This window comes from Centropristis striata, chromosome 16 (genome assembly GCF_030273125.1).
Source record: "Centropristis striata isolate RG_2023a ecotype Rhode Island chromosome 16, C.striata_1.0, whole genome shotgun sequence".
NCBI classification, from domain to species: Eukaryota; Metazoa; Chordata; class Actinopteri; order Perciformes; family Serranidae; genus Centropristis; species Centropristis striata.
Genome location: NC_081532.1, coordinates 24,218,166 through 24,239,947, shown reverse-complemented (window position 1 = coordinate 24,239,947; position 21,782 = coordinate 24,218,166). Strand labels below are relative to the sequence as shown.

Below are 21,782 nucleotides of genomic sequence, written 5' to 3'. Positions count from 1 at the left end.
AACAACCCCTCCGGCTCTGCAGCTGGGAGAGACTGCTGCAGGAGGACTGTGCCGATTCGACTCCCCGCGGGGGCCGGAGGCTCGTTAAGAGTAAGAACGAGTCTCTAAAAATCTCCAATAACAGCAGAAAAAGTTGCTGGATTTGTTGCCAGTCGCTTTTTTGAAAAATAGTCGCTAAGGCAACAAAGCAACAAAGTCGCTAAGTTTGTTAGAGTACTATGTCACATCCTGCTTAGCGCTCGCTCGTTATTTATTTAGGCAGCTACATGAAACCATAACTATGCGTTCGCCCCCTGGTGGTTGGTGGACTACTGGTGTAGAAAGTGTTGATTAGATATGCAGGAGAGACACATTTTAAAATGTAAATATCGCCGACGATCAGGTTAATTTAATTGTTATGGCCGAAATCGTGATCACGATTAAAATTTGATTAACTGTGCAAAGCTACTCTATTGTACAGGAGTCTTGCTCTTAGGTCCAGTTTACATATGATGAATGTTAGATTCCTCTTAATGTTGTGGTTTGTGGATGAATCATTAAGTACTATTTAAATCAGTGTGCTGTATCCCACAGTTGGTAAATATAAAGCCTGCCTTATGTGTCCACACAACAGATCAGTGATGCTGCACTGCAAAAACTGAAATCTATGTAAGATTAATTGTCTTAGATCAAGGGGATACATGTTTATTTTTTGTCTGATAAGATAGTTCTTCTTAGTCAGCATATTTTATGTTCGACTGTTTCACTTGTTTTAAGTAATAATAATAATAATAATAATAATGCATTTTATTTATAGGCGCCTTTCAGGACTCTCAAGGTCACCTTACAATAAACAATTAAAAACAAAACAATAATAATAAAACAGCAATGGCAGTAATAATAAACAACAATGAAACAATTACAAATTAGAACAATAAAGACAACAATGACAGTAATAATAAACAATAAACAATAAACAACACTGAAACAATACAGAGAAAAATTGTAATTTAAAAATGATGAATATTTTAGGGATAGGCTAGTCTGAACAGGTGTGTTGTGAGATGTGACTTGGAAGTTGACAGTGTTGTTAGAGAGCGGATGTACTGAGGGAGTTTGTTCCAGAGTCGGTGGGCAGAGCAGCTAAAAGATCGTAGTCCCATTGTGGCTAAATGGGCGGAAGGGGTGGAGAGGAGTGAAGCAGAGGAGGTCCTGAGTGTACGGCAGGGTGTGTAGGTTTGGAGGAGCTGAGGTATGATGGTGCAAGGTTGTGGAGGGCTTTGAATGTGAGGAGCAGGATCTTGAAGTCAATACGGAGGTGGATTGGGAGCCAATGAAGGTGTTTGAGGACGGGAGTGATGTGCTGCGTGGATGAACTTCTGGAGATTATGCGTGCGGCCGAGTTTTGGACTAATTGCAGTTTATGGAGGGATTTTTGTGGCAGACCATGAAGAAGAGCATTACAATAATCGAGGGATGTGACAAGGGCGTTGACCAGTATGGAGGTGCTATTATGGGCGAGAGATGGGCGAAGGCGATTGATGTTGCGAAGATGAAAGTATGCAGACCGGGTGATGTTATTGATATGGGCAGTGAAGGAGAGGGTGCTATCCAGGATGACGCCCATACTTTTGACCTGAGGGGAGGGATGGATCGGGGTGCTATCATCAATATGCAGTGAGAAACTGTTGGTTTTGGATAATGTGGATTTACTGCCAACCAAAAGGAGTTCTGTTTTTTTTCTGTTGAGTTTAAGAAAGTTGTGGGAGAACCAGGTGTTAACTTCTTGCAGACAGTCAAGGAGGGGGGGTGGAGGAAGTGTGGAGCCAGGATTGCAGGAGAGATAGAGCTGGGTGTCTTCTGCATAACAATGAAAATTGAGTCCGTGATGTCTGAAGATATTACCGAGAGGGAGTAGATAGATGATGAAAAGAAGGGGGCCAAGGACAGAGCCCTGTGGTACACCACAAGTGACTGGGGAGGGTTGGGATTTGTGATTCCTGAGCTGTACCATCTGTGTGCGACCGGAGAGGTAGGAGGTGAACCAGGAGACAGTGGTGAGAGTAAGACCAATGGAGTTTAGGCGGTTGAGGAGGATTCTATGTGAGATTGTATCAAAAGCTGCAGTGAGGTCAAGGAGGATGAGTATGGAGAGATGTCCGGAATCTGCTGCTGCGAGAAGGTCATTGGTGATCTTTGCCAGGGCTGTTTCAGTGCTGTGATGAGGACGGAAACCAGATTGAAACTTTTCATAGAGGGAATTGTGGGTGAGATGATTATGAACCTGTGTAGCAACAACTTTCTCTAGAATTTTGGACAGAAAGGGAAGGTGTGATATTGGTCTGAAATTATTAAGGTCATTGGGGTCCAGGCCAGGTTTTTTGAGTATTGGAGTGATTATTGCTGTTTTGAGGGGGGCCGGAATGAAGCCAGAGGAGAGGGAGGAGTGTATGATGTCAGTAATGAGTGGGAAAAGAGAAGGGAGACAGAGTTTAACCAGGTTAGTAGGCAGGGGGTCAAGACTACAGGTGGAGGACTTGGATTTCTGTATGATGGTGGTTAATTCTGTGGGGGTTGGGAGATCAAAATTGGATAATGGGGGTATGAAAGGTGGAGCAGGGGAGAAGCAGTTGATGCAGTCGGTGCTTGTGCATGGAGGAGGTAGTTGTTTATGAATGCTGACAATTTTGTCATTGAAAAAGTCCATAAATTTATTGCAGAGGGTAGTAGAGTACATGTGAGGGGCAAGAGTGTCTGGGGGCCGTAGCATATTGTTGAGTGTGGTGAACAGAGTGCGTGTGTTTCCTTCAGCAGTCCCGATGACAGAGGTGTAGTAATCTGTTTTGGCCTTGGCAATGGCATCTTTATTTTGTGGTACATGTTGTGGTACATGTTATGGTGAACAGTGAGGCCGGATTTTCTTGCGAGGCGTTCTAGTCGGCGTCCTTCAGTTTTGAGTTTACGGAGTTGTGGGGTGTACCAGGGTGCAGAGCGTGTGAAGGTGACAGACCGTGTTTTTAGTGGCGCCAGTGTATCCAGGAGGTTGTTAAGTTCATAGTTATAGTGGAATATCAGATCCTCGGGTGTGGTTAAGTGGACGGTGCTTGGGAGGGAATTAACTGCAGCAGAGAAAGTTGATGGATTTATGCTCTTGACGTTTCTGAATGTAATATAGCGTGGTGTTCTTATTTTGGATAACGGTAGTTTAATGGTAAATGATACAAGCTTGTGATCTGACAGGGGAAAGTCTGATATTATATGTTTCAGTGGTGATATGCCAGTGCAACAGATGAGATCCAGAATATGTCCTCTTGAGTGGGTGGGAGTGTTGACAAACTGATGTAGACCAAAGCTGTTCAGGCAGGATGTGAAGTCTTTTGTGAGAGAGCTGTCTATGTTGTCCATGTGAATATTGAAGTCCCCTAGCAATATGATATTGGGTGACAGAGAGGACAAAGTGGCAACAAAGTCAGAGAATTCATTAATAAAACCAGAATTATTTTTAGGTGGACGGTAAATGGCAGCTAAAATAGTGGGTGTGGTTCCGTGGATTTTTAATGCAGTAGATTCAAATGATGTGTGAGAGGTGGCAGGGAGAGAGGAAACCTTGTATTCATCTTTATATAGTATTGCCAGACCTCCCCCACGTCCAGAGGCACGAGCTTGGCAGGTATATATAAAGCCTGGTGGGATACACAGGTTAAGTTCATTGTGATCATTAGGCTGCTGCCACGTCTCAGTCAAGCAGAGAAAGTCAAGTTTATGGTCTTTAACTAAATCGAGGATGAGCTGCCCTTTGCCAGTAAGTGAGCGGACATTAAGCAGCCCCATGGCAACGTTGCTTTCACCGGGATTATTGTTGGATGTCTCAGCTAGGCTAGTTAGCACAGAGTTATTTCTGCCTCTGATGGCTGGAGTGGGAAGGAGTCTGTTGGTAGTATGGACAGGAATGGGATAAGGCAGAGTAGCAGTGTGTATGTTTGTTGTCATAAAAACAGCATCCGCTTCAGCATCAGCATCAGCTTCAGCAGGACCCACATCGACGGAGACAGGGCTATGTGGGATGGAGCCAGTGGTCTGGGCAGGGTCCTGCTGGAAGGACCATCAGTTGGTGTTAAAAGCAATGAAGTTGATGAGGTTTGGGGTCAGAATACCAGTTCATTTCCTGTTAAGATGCAGTCCATCATGCCTGAACAGGTCCCACCTAGTCCAAAAGGAGTCGAAATGACTGATAAAACCAAGCCCAGTAGCAGTTGTAAAATTTTCCATCCATCGGTGTAAACTAAAAAGACGGCTAAAACGCTCAGAGCTTTTTGATAAGGTGGGGGTGGGACCGGATAGAATAAACCTCCTTCCCAGGCTTTCAACTGTTGTGGCAAGAGACTCAAGTGCTGTGTTCCAATACCCATACTTCCATGAGTACACTCAAATGCAGTACACTATCCGCACTCACAAGGTACACAGATTTCAGCAGGTGAGTGTTGTTCCAAATCTAATACTCCGTGATGCACTTACCGGAAATGACGCTCGCGACGGCCGCCGCAGCTCATCACCCGCGAAAAACTTCCGGCTTTAAACGGCGAAAAAATGATCCTTTGTGTTGTTTAATCTTTACTTCTACAATCCGGCAATATGGCTCCATTAACGCAGCAAATGTGGAAAATGTGCAGGCGTCGTCGGCCGCCATTACAAACATTTTTTTCGAGCCGAGCGGCTCTGCCTGGCTCCGCCTCTTCCGCTACGTAGACAAGATGGCGGCCGTTGAGTGCGTATAGTGTACATCGTTCCACACTCAGCGTTTTGACCGTTATGAGTACAACATCCGGGTCCTTTAGGTACACTTCTTTTCACCGCGATCGGAATCGGAACACCCTGCGTACTCAAGCTAAGTACAGTGAGTACGGGAAGTATGGGTATTGGAACACAGCAAAGGTCATAGTGAAGTTTGGTAGAGTGCCTGGACATGACGTCATTTGTGCCAGAGTGCGAAATTATGGTGTGAACAGAGGGGTGAATGTCCAGGACTGTAAGTGTTTGCTCCTTAATTATTTAAATAAGATATTACAGATTGTTACTGAGATGTTATGACCTATACTGAGTAAATAGATGCATGAAACTAGAATATCAAACTAGAATAAATAAATAATCATAATTTTGCTATTTTTAAGCAAAATACACCTAATTTTTGTACTTCTTTTTTCTTGCTTTTGAGAGGTGGCTTTTTGCAGTGTGAGGGACCAGGGCCGGATTCACAAAGCATTATTTTGCCACTTTTTTCTTAACTTTGCTCTTAAGACAAAATTTAAGAATATTTGGTATTCATGAAGAAATTCTGATCTTTTCTTTAGTTGTTTTCTTAACTTTCTTCTTATTTTTTTCCTAAGATAAACTTGACAACAAATGAGATTCTTGAAAACAAAGTTCTTAGATTTCTTCTCAAATTTCTTCACAACTTTAAGAGAATCCCTCAGCAGTCTGAAAACAGCTACAGTGAAAAGTTAAGTCTTTATGTATTTACTTGAACAAATTTGTATGACATTTATTTGATTTCTTTAATATTTACTTTAGCCCTAGATAATGTGTTAACAAATATTGTTCATTGAAACTTGTTTTTTTATTTAAAAAACAAGTTGTTTTTTAAATAAAAAAACAAGTTTTTTTTCACTTAAATATGCTCAAGGGTAGCTGGTATCACCAAAATGTATTTCATTAAAATATACACATATTTTAATGCAAACTATTCTATGATTACGGTAACATTTAACCATTTTTTTTCTCATCAATTTTCATTCAGATTTTGTTCTTTATACATTATTAAAAAGCATTATATTTGATTACATTCTGTTAAATTATACATTTTTAAACAAATGTATATTTATTTTTATAAAGTTTATTAAATATTTATTGTATATAAGTGTGGGGAAACCATGACATTTTTATCTGGATGCATTATAGTAATGAATTTGTGAATCAAAAATATGTTTAAAAATATAGAAAATATTATTTTAACACAAAACAATGAATTGTGCCTCATTATGGCTATATTGTTAATTTATATAAAAGTGAAGTATATTTAGTTTAATAAAGTATGTCCTTATAATCTTCACAGACACTTCTCCAAAGCCTGTTGAAGTACTTACGATAGGAAACAGGACTACTTCAGAGAAATTAAATCCTGACTCTGACATGTGATTTAAGGCCTTTAAAGAAGTGACATGTGATAGCAGCTGGTCACAATACATGCTGTTGTGATGTTGTTTGGAGATAAAGCAGACTTTCCTGTCTGTGGCTTTCAAATAGTTGAAACTAAGTCATTATCACCAGTGACCAAGCAGCAGAGCTACTATACTGATGTTGTAGGCCTGCGACCTTTAACTACTTTGACATAATCTAATCAGGCAGTATGTTCTGTAGCTTCAGTGTTAATATCCTGTCAGTGGGGCTCGTTATCTCACCCATGTGCTGAGAATGATGTTTGGCAGCTCATGCATGCCTCAGAGCTCTGAGGGGCTGGGTGGGTGTGCTGGCGTTGAGAAAGACTAAACCACACAAAACACAACATCATTTTTGTTTTGACCTGAATCTTTCATGCTATATGATTAGGGCCGGGACTCGATTAAAAAAATGAATCTAATAAATTAGAGGCTTTGTAATTAATTAATCGAAATTAATTGCATTTTAATCTCATATAAATATTTGACCTGAGAACAGTGAGAAGTATTTTTTTTCACATGGATTTTTAGTATACCATTGAATAATGACTGAATACATAAGCTTAAGCAACAAAGAAATTGTTTATTTGTTTTATAAGTCCAACAGACCAGTGCAATTTTTGCCATTAAGTGAAGCAATAGCATATTTATAAATATAGTACATTTCATAAATCCAGGTAGCCTATAGGTAGGTAGACCTTCTGTAAACTAGAATACTTTGGTTTTCTAAGTAAAACACAATCCACGCTAGCTACCACACTAGCCGCTAGCTTCTATATGTTTAGCATTGAGGTGATACTTGAGGCTGGATGTGCTGCGGTGATATGTGAATTCCTTGTTGCATAGCAACACAACCATGCTCTTATGGACGCTTCCATCCGGTGGTTTTTTGTAACAAAATGTCACACAAGTACCGAGCTCACTGAATAATCACATAGCCAGACCACCTCTCAGTGTTCTATGTTCTTTTATAACTGCTCACATATTAGGGCTGTTTCCACTGCCAGGCAATACCCAGAATGAGGCGGGTTTCACTCGCCGAATACGAGCAGTCCGGAGCTGGCTTTTGTCGGGACTTTTTTCGTCCCTGTCTTAGAGCAGGGTCTTTTTTCTTCTCTGAAACCAGCCTGGTTACTGATTGGATAGATCGCTAAGTGGGATGTGACGTAGTATTCTACACCAGTGGTTCTCAACCTTTTTGAGTCGCGACCCCCAGTTTAACATGCATGTTGTCCGCGAATCTCACGCGCACAGTTCAGATCAGACAAACTCAGTTGATACGACGAATTTTGGACAAATAATGAAGCAGACAACAACTAAAACATCTCCCTGTCTGAAATTATGTAATTTAATATTTATTTTGTGCATTTATATTTTTTCCAAAATGATTTGGCGACCCCCAGAAAACATCTCATGACCCAAATTGGGGTCGGGACCCCGAGGTTGAGAATGGCTGCTCTACAGGATAACAACACGCGCCATTTGTAAAAGTTGGTGAAGCAGTGTTCCTAACTTAGCAACTTTGTTGCAAAATTTAGCGAGTTAGCTCTTTTAGCTCTATAGCAATACAGTGTGTATGTGCTGCTGCTGCAGGAGGTGTTCACTCAGTGATCTCTGTTGTTTACAACAAGTACCGGACACTCTGTGCACAGTTAGTGATGCCGTTAATTCACAATCTCTATGTTTATGATCAGCGGAGACTCCCAACCATACGTCACCTCCAGAGTCTCTAAATCCCTCTGGGGGCTAATTTGTAGTGGAGACACACAGAGTGAATGGACTTTTGAGAGGGCGTGGCCTGAGACTTTCCCGGTGGCCACTTTTCCTCTTAAAGGAAACACGGCTATTATTCTATACTCTGGAGAGGGGTTTTGCACAAGACCTGCATCAGATAGTTTCTGAATCTTTTTAGCTGCACCCGGTTTGTAACTAGAGGGTTGCTGGTTTGAATCCCAGTACTGACAGGTCAAGTGCTGATGTTCCCCCACTGCTCCCCAAGCAAACAGTAATGTGCTGCCCACTGCTCCTAGGATGGCTGTTCACTGCTGTGTAAAAGGAAGGGTTAAATGCACAGGTTAAATTTCTCAGTTGTGGATCCCATAAGAGATTATCTTAATCTTAATCTGCAAAATTTTGTGGATCTAATTTAGAGAAAAAATGGCCCCAGTCGACCCACTCCTCCATTGTTATGCAATCCAGAGGGCTGAAAGTAACTTTGTCTCCATTTTCTAGCAGATTTTAGCGAGCTAACTATCTAACTAGTTTACATCGGTTATCTAGCAGCTAACAGCTTTTTTTCCTCTGATGCGGGGTGATGCGTTGTGTACAATTCAACGTCACTGTAGTTTGATTGACTACATACTCAGTTTGACTTTGAACATAGTATAATTAGTATACTAGTAGATTGGCTGTGAGGCTTCTGTTGGTTGCTAGCCTTGTTTTCTGCTATACTTCTCTCATGCTTTTTTTTCAGCAGTGCTGTCAACTGTTTGGAATAGGGATGTCCCGATCAAGTTTTTTGCCCCCGAGGCTGAGTCCGAGTCATTTGATTTTGAGTATTTGCCGATACAGAGTCCCGATCCGATACTTCCGGGTGTTTGTTTTTGAGATGACGTATCATGTTTGTTGTATTGAATGCAGCCTTTTCCTTGCCACCTCTTGAAATTCCCAGTTTACATACCTCACAGTTTGCAATCACAGTGTTATGTTCACTTTAAAATACTTCAGACTGCAGACATACTCGCGCGTCAGTTTAAATTGCTGCCGTGTTGTTGGTTTTTTTCTTCTTCTTCTTGTAATGGCGGCGGCACCAACTTTAAGGTGCATTAGCGCCACCTAGGTTGGAGTGTGTGAACTTCTGCTTCGCTTATTGACAGCCTGCAGTAAAATGATATCATGCTGAATATACATGTATCTGATCCCTGATCGGGACATAATGTCCGATTCCGATCGAGTCTGAAACCACGTGATCGGCCCCGATTTCCGATAACGTGATCGGATTGGGACATCCCTAGTTGATGAAACAACAAAGGGAATAATAAAAACATTTGTAGAAGACTATAGTGTAATTTGTCGCTTGGAGATGACCAAACTAAACAAACCAGAATGCGGTGTGTTCAGTGTGATGTTACACTGTCTCTCTGTCAGGTCAGCTGCAGTAGAGACTGTCTGTCTCGGGTTGCTGTCCTGGTGTTGCAGATCCTAGGTCCCCCATCTAAGGGACTAAAATGATGTCAGCATGTAAAGAAATGTATCAAAATAACTGGACTACTGGTTTACTGAACAGAATGTGCTCAACCATTACTGCCATACAAAGTCTAATAATTTTCTTTTCAAATAAACGTATAATTTCTATTATTTTTATGTTTAAATTAGTTTATATATATATATATATATATATCGATAAATTTATTTTTAACGTTGTCTAGTGGCACAGAGAAAACGCTTTGGATAAAAGCGTCTGCTAAATGACTAAATGTCTAAATATGACTTTTGGTCCATATCGCCCAGCCCTAGTATCTACTCCGTGCACCTCATATCCGAAGGGAGCTCTTCCAATTCTAATGAGAACTTAACCTCAGTCCCACCCCACTACAACTAACCCAACCCCTCCCAAAATCTCCCTCTCATATAGCTTATCTAGTTCTTATTGCCGGCTTGGTTTCTACTCCCTCTCCATTTGTCTCTTTACCAGAAATTACACCAGAAAACAAATTATTTTGTGGCTGTCTCTTTGCAGGATGAGGACATTGTGAACATCCATTGTGGAGCACAGAGGAGCAGGAGGCCACAGAGGAAGAGGCCCAGCCACTCTTACAGATGGAGCGGTTCCACTGGGTGCAGCATCGCTGTCGGCAGCTGCTGGGAAACTCTGGGGGAGGCTGGTATTCTGCCCCTGATGGCCTGCCCAACAAAACCTCCCTGGAGGCCCACAGTTCTCCACAGAGAGTCAGGGGGCGGCGGAGAACAGTGATTGCCCGCCATGGGCCCCACCAACAGGACTACGAAGAAGTCTCCAAAAGCTGCAAGGGCAATGCCATCCGCACTACCAAATACAGCTTGCTGACGTTCATTCCCATGAACCTGTTCCAGCAGTTTCGCAGGTCAGATTGGTACTTGTGGGTTGAACACGTCATAAGGTCCGGTTCACAAAATATATATTGCGCTAATTATATCTCATGCAAACACATCTGTAAAGTTTTGAAGCTGAGCGTATTTGCCTCCTTTTTACACATGATTGCACTTATCCGCAGAGTATTTACATGTGCTAGAGGTTAACATGTGGATTGTGAAGGATGGAGCCCTGAATAACTCCCAGTCTGACGCCTACTTGGGCTGGGCTTTAATTTTGTTTCAATAGATCGGACTCGACCCATTTAACCTCACTTAACCTTCAGAGATAAGAGTGTGTATTTAGGCACAAGGCACAACAGCAGGTCTCCATTGATTATTTAACCCTTTGATGCACAACATGGGTCTAAAGTGACCCGACAGAGTTTTTATGCTCTATATCTTTGCAATAAATTATTTTCATCATTCAATAGTCCAGGTTTTCCTCAATTCATTGTTTTTGATCATCAGACATCCTAATTTTATATTTTCCTTTATTAATTTTTGAATAAAATACAATATAAAAATATAATTGTGTCACTACCCTTCTAATGCACAACATGGGTCAAAATGACCCATTTCCATTTTTAGCTAAGTAGCTTGTTAAGCTAAATACTTAGCTAACTTCTTGACTAAGTATTTAGCTAAGTAGCTTGCTATGCTAACTTCTTAGCTAACTTCTTGGCTGGTTAGCTTAGCAAGCTACTTAGCCAAGAAGTTATTTATGTAATAATACAAAAACTTTTTTCTTCATAAAGTATGAGAAGCAAGATGGAAATAATGATCTGTTGTCATCAAAAACAAGATATTTAAAGAATACTTGGAATATTCAATGATAAAATAAGTCGATATCAAAAGATAGAGCACAGAAACACACAGCAAGCATTAAATAACATGGGAAATGAATGCGGGTCATTTTTGACCCATGTTGTGCATCAAAGGGTAAAGGGTAGATACCTAATGGTATCTAATGTTGGCTGGTCTTCTACAGACCAAGGAAAGGCAGTAGTGACTGGTTGCATTTCCACAGCTTCTGTTGTATGTTTGTAGTTTCTACTTTCTAATTTGCTGTTCTGGTGTTTTTTTGTAGGGCCGCCAACCTCTACTTTCTGTTCCTGGTGTTACTAAACTGGGTGCCAGTTGTTGAAGCCTTTCAAAAGGAAATCACCATGATTCCTCTGCTGTTGGTTCTTACTGTTATCGCCATCAAAGATGCCCTGGAAGACTACAGGCGCTACTTGTTTGACAAGAAGGTCAACAACAATGTAGTGCATGTGTTCTGTAGGTGAGTGAACCCCTATCAGCTTCATGGACATTCCCAGGACAAGCGCTATTCGGTAACCTTCTGCACTCCTGGGAGGCACGAGGGACATATAGTGGTATCAAAGAATATTAAGATATTCAATATTCATAATAATTCAATCAGTCAACTCATATGAAATGGATTGTACAACCTTAATTTCAAAATAGTTTCCAATTCTAAAATGTAGATAGTACATAGTACTATCATGTGTGGCTCATTTTTTGACTTATACTCAAGGAACAAACAGACAATATATTCCATATTCAAACTGATACACTTTATTTTAGAATAGAATAGAATACCCTTTATTGTCATTGTACATAGCACAACAAAATTAGAGTGCAGCTCCCATAGTGCATAAAACAAATTAAGAACAACAACACACAAACACTTAATAAGGTATAGAGGTATAAAATATCACAATAAGAATAAATAATTGAATGGCAAAAAATACTGAATATGGAATAAATAGATATGTATGTAAAGGAGGCGAATGAGGATGAGTGGTAGCATGTAGAGGTAGTTATTAGATAATAGTATAATATATATTAGATAATATAATATAAATATATTGCACTATAATATTATTGCACTTACGGAAAGAACAGGATACAAAAGACAGATGAAGGTTGTGTGTGGATCAAATTTTTTCAGAGTATTTATGGTGGTGATAGCTTGAGGAAAGAAGGTATCCCTCAATTTTTATTGTAAACATACACTCATTCTGAATTGGATGCCTGCAATCGTTCCAAAAATGGTGCAACAGGAGCATGTTTTCCACCCTGTTACCTAACCTTCCTTTTCATTTATTAACTCTCAGTCAGTGTTTATGAGCTGTGAACACTACTTGTTAGTTTTGAAGTATCATTTTTTCTCTTCAGTTGCTCAACAGTCCAAGGTCTTTGTTGTCGTTCTTTGTATTTCATGATGCGCCACACATTTTCAATGGGAGACAGGTCTAGACTGCAGGCAGGCCAGTCTAGTCTAATCTAATCCTTTCCTTTGAAGCCATGCTGTTTTAGCATATGCAGAATGTGTCTTGGCATTGTCTTGCTGAAGTAAGCAGGGACGTCCCTTAAAAAGACATTGTCTGCATGAGTTACCAATGATGCCTGGCACTCAAACACCCCCATACCATCACAGATGCGGGTGTCCAATGTTGGTTTTTCACATTTCCTCATACATGCAGATATTTCTGATTCTCTGAAACATTGAGAAACATTGGGCCACATTCACCAGATCTTCTCAAGTTTTTTCATACATTTGTTCTTAAAAATGTTCCCAAGAAAAACTAAACGCCAGATTCATGAAGGTTTTCTTTAATTGCTGAATTGTTCATACCACAGAAAACTGCGTAAGTGGGTTTAAAGAAGAAATTCCTTCTTCAGGCCAATTGTTCTTAAATGTAATAATAATCCTCAGCATTTCATGCACCCGTGTATGTCCGTAGTTGGAAAAAGTAAAATAAATGGACATAAAGTGAGGTAGTTGCATACAGAAGTCACTAAAAAAACGTTTACTTCTGATTCCATGCGGGACACCAGACTTCTGAGTAAAAGTCCTGTGGTTGTAACGCTTGTAGTTTGAAAAACGTTTATGATTTAAAGTGGTCGGCATTCAGTGAGGTTTATGCAACAAAACTACTTTGTTAAGGTGAGAGGGAAAATGTAAATAGGGTTGTGTTACAAAAGATAGTTAGAAAAATGTAAATGAATGGACATAACTACCAGAAGTGAGGTAGTTACAGTATGTGGGTGACTTTTGGTTTCATGCGGCACACACACCAGTCTTCTCTGTTAAAGCTTGTTTTTTTACAGAGGGCCGCCCTCTGGGTTGGTGGGAGGGCTGCCACATGGTTCAGCTTCTGCTTTTTTTCCTGAATTATTTTATTATTTTATTTTTGAGCAATTGTGATGAAATTTCAATGCCATATCAAACGTATACATAACGACTCTGTTTAAAAAAAGTCCCTGATGGCCCACCTGGTCCAGCGCAAACAACAGAGGCTCAGTCAGCCCGGCTTCGAATCCGGCTCAGAGCCCTTTCCTTTCTTCCCCTCTGTCCCCCCCTTTCATTCTCAGTATCTGTACTATCAATAAAGCTACAAAATGCCCCCAAAAATATCTTAAAAATAAGAAAAAAAGACATCTTCCGTTGACAAACTAGCAAAACCAAGTGGAAAATGGCAATCGTTAGAATACAAACTATAGCCGTGTTTCCACTAGGGGGAAAAGTGGCCACCAGGAAAGTCTCAGGCCACGCCCTCTCAAAAGTCCTCTCACTCTGCGTGTTTTGACTACAAGTTAGCCCCCAGAGGGATTTAGAGACTCTGGAGGTGACGTATGGTTGGGAGTCTCCTCTGATCATAAACATAGTGATTGTGAATTAACGGCATCACTAACTGTGCACAGAGTGTCTGGTGCTTGTTGTAAACAAACAGAGATCGCTAAGTGAACACCTCCTGCAGCAGCAGCACATACACACTGTACTGCTACAGAGCTAACTGTAGCCAACTAACAAATCCAAGAGTCGCTGGATTTGTCTCCAGTCGCTTTCTTGAAAAATAGTCCCTAAGGGGGTCTGAAAAGTGGCTACATTCAGCAATAAAGTGGCTAAGTTGGGAACACTGCTTTGCCGGCTTTTACAAATGGCGTGTGTTGTTGTCGTGTAGAGTACTACGTCACATCCTGCTCAGCGATCTATCCAATCAGTAACCAGGCTGTTTTCAGGGGAGAAAACAGACCCTGCTCTTCTACAGGGACTAAAGTCCCGACAAAAGCCAGCTCCAGACTGCTCGTATTCAAATTAGGGGCGTTTCGGCGAGTGAGACCCGCCCCATTCCGGGTATTGCCCGGTAGTGGAAACAGCCCTTATGTACTTTTCCAAATGTAACACTTCCTGGACTGGGAACAATACAGCCATTTTAATTCTTCCAAAACACATTTAATAAAACTATTTTGTAGTGGATAAATCAGCATAACACTTTGTATTTTTATCACCTAGAAGAACCATCATCTCACTACACTAGAATATACAGTCATGTATTATCAGGAAGATTGATCAACGTGCTTTTCAATTACACTAGTGGATGTATGAATCCAGCAAGAAATCAATGAAATGCTGCTGCTCCTGAATCTGATTACACAAGCCATCCTCTGAGGCAGTTGTAAAACTTGGACCTTGAGTTTGTTTACAGCATGAGTGCCTTTTAAAGGAGTGGCAAAGAGTTCTGTCACCAAGGTAGTACCTATGCATTCATCCCTCCCACTCCCTCCTCGGCTGTCATGTCCATACCTTTACTAAAGAGCGACAGGGAAAACTATTCCACATTAGAATGGTCTGGTAAAAGAAAGGACAGCGTGAACATGGAAAAAATGACAACAGGATAACTGCAGGCAGGCAAAGCTTCTAAGACCTAAACCAGCAGGCGGATCTGAACCACTGGAACAGTGGACTCATGTATAGCCTGAAACATCTTCACTCTACCGAGGAGCGCCTGCGGAAGAAGAGGACGGTGATACCTTCCTACACAGGGGATGAGGAGGAACTGAGTCAACTCCTGAAGGTTTATAAAAGCAACAAGATCCGGACGACAAAGTATTCTCTCCTCTCCTTCCTGCCCAAGAATCTGTTCGAGCAGCTCCACCGCTTAGCCAACATATACTTCATCTTCCTTGCTGTTTTGAACTTTGTTCCCGAGGTGGAGGCCTTCCAGCCAGAGATCGCTGTGGTTCCAATCACACTGGTACTGTCAGTGACGGCTGTCAAGGATATCTGGGAAGACTACCGCAGGTTTAAATCAGATCATTTGATCAACAGGCTTCCCTGCCATGTTTACAGCAGGTAGGTTAAATGTTTCGTTTCGTTTCCGTTTATTTTGGTCAATACATGTCATTAAAACAGAAGTAGCAAACCAGAAAAAAACACCACCATTTTTATTTATTCTATTGGTAGTGAATAATTCATAGTCATCCAGCTCAACATCAGCCTCCTTCTCATACGTCAGCCATGATTCAGATACTGCGATGACACTGAACCTGTTAAACTATTTCAAATAGTCCTTGATTTTTTCAAAGTTCCTGTGCAGTTTTCTAGCATTGAAATGAATCAGTGAAAGCTTACCATTTATTGATACATTACTTTTGAACTGTTCGTCTGTAAAATAATAGCTGTTGGTACTGTTGAAGAAGTTGTTCTCTGGATCAATGTTGCTCTCGGGTTCATAGAGTTTGTGTTCTGAGAAGGTGAATGTCTTCAGGTTCAGCTCTTCATAGTTTATTGCAACATCATTATAATCCACACTTTGCAAAGCGTTAAGTTGGCTAGATATGGCAGCAACCAACATCTAAGATATCTTATTCTTGTGGGACTGCATAATGTTCTTTGCGTTGTCACAAGGATGGATGAGACTCAGGTGCGTGTTCCTCATTTGAGATCTGATCTTTCTCTCATAGCTGTAGGTGGCACAAGAGATATTGGTAACATTAATTAAATGAATTCATTCAAATCAACACAAAACGTTTTTTCTCAGTGTTCCAAGGTCAAGAATGAATCTTCAAGAGTAAGTTACAAAACATCTCTAGAAACAAGTTAGCAACAACATCTGGCTAGTATGTAACACTACAAATACATAAAGTTAAAAAATGACTAGAACTGTCCTTTATGTGGCTTAACTAAGTGGTCAAAGGTGCTCCAAAGAATTCAGGTGAAGACTCAATCAATGAATCTTTTTACAAATTATTGTAGGTCACTTCAGTTCCAATGGAAATCTCTAGCTCTGCTTGACAAACCCCTCTCTTCTGAACTGAGCAGGAACATGTGATGAACCACGAACCAGACGCTCCTCTTTGTAATGTTCTGATTAAATGTTCTCTCACATTGATTCTGTCACTAAACTTTCCTCCCGCAATTATTGGTACTTTTCTTTTTGTTTTTTTGGCCCACCACCACCCCACTTTTGGAGGACAAATGTATTTTTATTTACAGAACAAGAAAAGGTCAAATAACTTAAACAGAAAATAATGTAAAAAAGTAGATATTTACAACACCAGTTGTTGTTAACATTGATTTCTGATAGTTAACAAGTAGGAGGCGGGTTGTTTTGTGGCCATACATGTGTGCTGATATGCAAATCAGCAGACAGACAGACAGACCAATGGGGGAATTTTATGTAAATGCTATATATGCGTGTGTGTGTGTGTGTGTGTGTGTGTGTGTGTGTGTAAGCGTGTGTGTTCTTTGTATTTATAAGTACTTGTATATATGTGTGGATATTTCAGGGAGGAAAAAGAGGTTCTGTGCAATTGTTAGTTATTTTCTAATGCTTTAGTTTCAGTTTCTTGAAGAAGTACTTTCATCAACGTAACTGTTACTGTATTCAGTTTTCTGTATGTGAGGAAGTCAAATGGAAACTGCCATGGGCAATGACCCATGACCTTTGACCCTGGTGTGACATGGATATACAAAATGTTACAACCTTAACAACTGTCCATCCACATTGCGGAAAAATTAGTGAAGCTGAAATCCAAGACCCAAAACGAAATATTTAGAATGATAAAAAGAGAAGAAAACCTCTGATGAAGAGCACATTTTCAGTTCACCTTCGTCCTGGTCAGTAGTACTAATACACTGTCATGGAACTGTATTTTTTCTCTTCGAAGACTTCCATGCTGATTATCACCATTCTGTGGTAACTGCTATATTTAGAAAGCAATAAAGAAACTGGGCTGGTTCAACTTTAATTATGTCATGACCTCACCTTTTGTTCCTGTAGATTAATAGTATTGCCTCTGCCCTGCCTGGAAGTGCTGTAGACTGAGTGTAATATTTAACCACTGATTGTATCCACAGTGGGTGTGAATAATGGGTGTCGCTCTCTGACAATAAAGAAGAATGGAGACTTGAGTTTTCAGCTGCTTACAGCTGCAGTCTGCAAGGTTATAATAGTTTTGGATTTTTCGTTAGTTTTAGTTTTAATTTCGTTGTGATTTTTTTGTTTTCAAATTCAGTTAGTTTTAATGAGTTTTTAGAGTGAGTTTGCTAGTTTTAATTAGTTTTTATTTTTTGGAAAATGCTTAGTTTTAGTTTAGATTTTTACTAGTTTTAGTGTTAGTTTTAGTGTTTTTGTAATGGGGTATTTGTTCGGTGCCAGATTCCAAAAAGTCACAATAAATGTTTCCTTTATTTCCTTTGTCTGATCCATCTCAGCCCCAATAAGTTTATTAAATCATAAAACCAGATAGATGAAATAGATTTCATATCAACCAAAAAGGTTTACGTATGAAACAAGTTGACAAAGACGAAAACAAAGGACATTTTCACTATTAATTTAGTTAGTTTTATTTAGTTTTGTAACCACACAATACAGTTTCAGTTAGTTATAGGTTTTTTTTTTTTTTAAACGCTGGTTTTTATTTTTATTTCAGTGAACGAAAATGTTTTTTCAATTCTAGATTTCGTTATTTCGTTAGTTTTCATTAACTATAATAACCTTGGTAGTCTGATTGTGAGCGGCACGTACTGGGTTAATGTGTGTGATAAGATCAGAACAAATTATTATTGATCTAATAACTTCTAACCAATATCTGTAAAAGACTTATCTTCTCACAGCTTATGAATCCAAATCCATTTTGGACAGATTCCATTCAGGTTTCAGGATGTACATCAGTCCTGAGCCAGCTCTGCCGAGGCCAAGGGATGACTTAATGCCACCATTTTTAAAAATCATATATGCTATGAAAATCAATTTAATCTTTATTTCCTCTTCGCTCTCCTGTGGTGTACCCCAAGAGTCCATGGGGCCCCATCTTATGTCCATCATAAATACTCCCACTGGGCTCTGTGTTTAGAAAATACAGCATCCTTCCCTGTAGCTATGCTGATGATGCAACTATACTGCCCCTTAAAACTGAGTCGAGCACATGATCATCTGACTCTGTTAAGCTGTTTGCGTATATCAAATGCTGCATGATCAAAGATGTCCTCCAGCTAACTGAGAAAAAGGAGTACACTGCAAAAAAAGGCGTGTCTGAAAAACAAGTATAAAAACAGTAAATCTGAGGGAAATGATCTTGCTGCATGGACAGATAATTTCACTTGACAAGATTTCTTAAATTAAGATTATTAAATCTAGAAATAAGCATGTTATATGGTTTAAGTAAGAAATTAACTCTTTTCTTTTTTTTTCTTTTTTTTGTGCAAAGTAGCACACATGGAAATACTCAGGTTACCTAAAAATTGTACTTTAGTACATTACTTGAGTAAATATTAATTTCCACCACTGACTGGGATCTGTCTGTCCTAAGATGTAAACAACAGCCTCACATTATGGACCACTCACTGTGTTCATTTATACCAGGGGTCGGCAACATTTACTAACAAAAGAGCCATTGTTGGCCAAAAAAGAGGAAGAAATTGCGGAATAAACCTTATTTTGAGCCTAAAATGAATATTAAACAGCTTAATAAGACTAAATTGGCCTACCAACATTATTAATAGGCATATTGAGCATTTATATTATATATTTATATTTTGAAAACTAGTCTATCTAGGGCAGGGGTCAGCAACCTGAGGCTCTGGAGCCACATGACGCTCTTCAGGCCGTCTGCAGTGGCTCCATGTGGCTGTGACAAAAAAAAATAGTACATTTTAATTTTAATTTATCATTGCCGTAGGCCCAAAGTAAAGATGTTAAGCTTATATATGGCAATAAATAATTTCTTTTTAACATAATCATGGAAAAAATGATTAGACCAACCTTGTTTTCTTCAGTTTCTTGTTCATTTTAATGCCTGGTACAACTAAAGGCACATTTGTTTGGACAAATATAATGAAAATATCATAAGAAATTAATTTAAGAGCTGACATCTAGACATTTTTCATGTTTTCTTGATAATGACCAAAATCATTATCAAGAAAAACCATGGAAAATGGCTAAATATCAGCTCTTCATCAATGGTCTAATAATTTTTTCCATGACTGTAATATTCAACTAAAATATGCATCATAGCTTATGAAAATCTTAAAAAGCCTTAACATATGCATTTTGCCAAATTCAAGTCTAGTTTTGAGTTTCCTTAGCTAGACTAGCTTTCAATTACAAACTCCAAAATCATTTTAATAAATGCTAATTTTGACCAATTGGGCATGTTGGTAGAATAATTTAGACTAAGTAGGCTATTTTATTTTCATTCAAAATAGGGTTCGCGGCTCAATTCCAACAATTTTTCCCTCATTTTGGCCAACAATGGCTCTTTTGTTAGTAAAGGTTGCTGTCCCCTGATCTAGAGAAACTCAAAACTAGACTAAAAGTTGGCAAAACTTAAAGGTTAAGGCGCCGGGCCGGAGACTTTCGTAAGCAATGAAGCACATTTTAGTTGACTTAAATGTCAAAACTTTTTTAATATGCTGTAAAAAAAAAAACGATACAATTTTACAATTGAAGAATGCAAATTGTTTTTGGCCTACACCATTGATAAATGAAAATTTTAATGTAAAAATATATGTATCATTTTTTTGTCACTGCCATATGGAGCCACAGGCTGCCTACCCCTGATTTACATTACATTACATGTCATTTAGCAGACGCTTTTGTCCAAAGCGACTTACAATAAGTTGTATTAAGATTTATACTGTAACCTCATGTACATTTCATCATTTTCCTGAGACGTTTTCTTCTGTCTCTACTGTGTCCCATAGTGAGCATAAAGACTACATCAAGCAGTGCTGGAAGGATGTACGGGTTGGAGACTTTGTCCGTCTGTCCTCTAATGAAATCATCCCAGCTGACATGCTGTTGCTGTATTCGTCTGACCCGCGTGGGGTTTGTTACATTGAGACTGCCAACCTGGACGGAGAGACCAACCTGAAACAGAGACAGGTAGTTTCAGACCTCCCATCACAGGTAATAATAATCAGTGTGTGGTGTCTCTTTGTTTCAATACAAAAAGTATTTTTGTCCTTTTTGTCCACTAACTTTGTATGAATTTATACATTTTTAATGTCTGCTTTATAGTAGGGTTGTCACCATACTAAAATTTTCAACTCGATACCGATACTCAGGAAAATATTCGATACTCCATTCCATTTTCGATACCACCAGGATAAAAACAAAGACCCCAAAATTTAACAGAAATATTTTTATTTTATTTTTAACAAGAAAAATGCAACATGTAAAAATTAACATACATATTTTCGTTGTTGGTCAAACACAGACGTGCAGGTCGACTTTTCTCTGTTTCATTCTGGGACTTCAAGAGAGAAAATAACACTTTTCAGTCACCAATATTTATGTAAACTTATTAACTCTATGCTTATGTATACTGACACTGTGTCAATTAATGTAATATGGGCATACTACGTGCCTGATTTATTTATTTATGTTGTTTATAATCATTAATGTGACGTCAGCTAGCTGCAGCTAATGGCTAATAATAATACAGCCAACATTAATGTGGGCCACCAGCCATGATAACATCAGTAACAGGTAAGTTCGATACTTTTGAAAATGAGTATCGTATCCGAATACAACGTTTTAGTATCGATACTTTTTTGAGTATTGATACTTTTGACAACCCTACTTTCTAAGGACTCACAAGACTGAAAGAGCTTTTTAAGAAAACGTTTGTTTCATCCTCTGCAATTCATGTCACGAAAGTGGGATTACCTGTTGTTCAACGCATGTACTCTGTCAGCTAAATGGAGCCTTATGTTATTGACACAGGTGATATGAGAAACCCTGTAGCAAGACATTTGGTGGAAGATCCCTTGATGTCTTTGGATTATAGATTGCCATTGAAGTACACAAAGTAGATATTTTTGCAAATGTTGGTCAGTAAGTGGGCATCAGGAGTGATTGATGGGTCTTGATCAGGCGGCAACCTCCGGGTCTGAGCATTGAGGCAAACCAATGCCTTATGCTGCATTCTACCAAAAATGCTGCTGACGGCGGCTGTAGAAACATTTGGGTCCTATCTTACCAATACAAAATGAGGAAACTTCTCACTTGATTTATTACCTTTTTTTAGGGCAACACTATGGTGTCAATCGCGAGTAAAAAAATCTTCTTTAAGAGAATTTGATGTTAATTGTTCAAATAATGGTCCCATCTAGAATCATCTGATTTGGGGTCTGGCTACCTTTGATTGACAGGTCACTAACAAGTTGAGCCGTCATCAGAA

At 39.4% G+C, this 21,782-nt stretch overlaps 1 protein-coding gene across 1 annotated transcript in view; it reads left to right on the top strand.

The window, feature by feature from the left end:
* atp10d (ATPase phospholipid transporting 10D) overlaps positions 1-21,782 on the top strand; it is a 51,414-nt gene that overhangs the window by 1,966 nt on the left and 27,666 nt on the right. The window contains exons 2-4 of the mRNA XM_059352906.1: positions 9,931-10,294; positions 11,392-11,586; positions 20,302-20,506. Coding sequence (XP_059208889.1) covers positions 10,011-10,294; positions 11,392-11,586; positions 20,302-20,506 — 684 coding nt within the window. The 5' untranslated portion in view covers positions 9,931-10,010. The remainder of the gene's footprint in view (positions 1-9,930; positions 10,295-11,391; positions 11,587-20,301; positions 20,507-21,782) is intronic.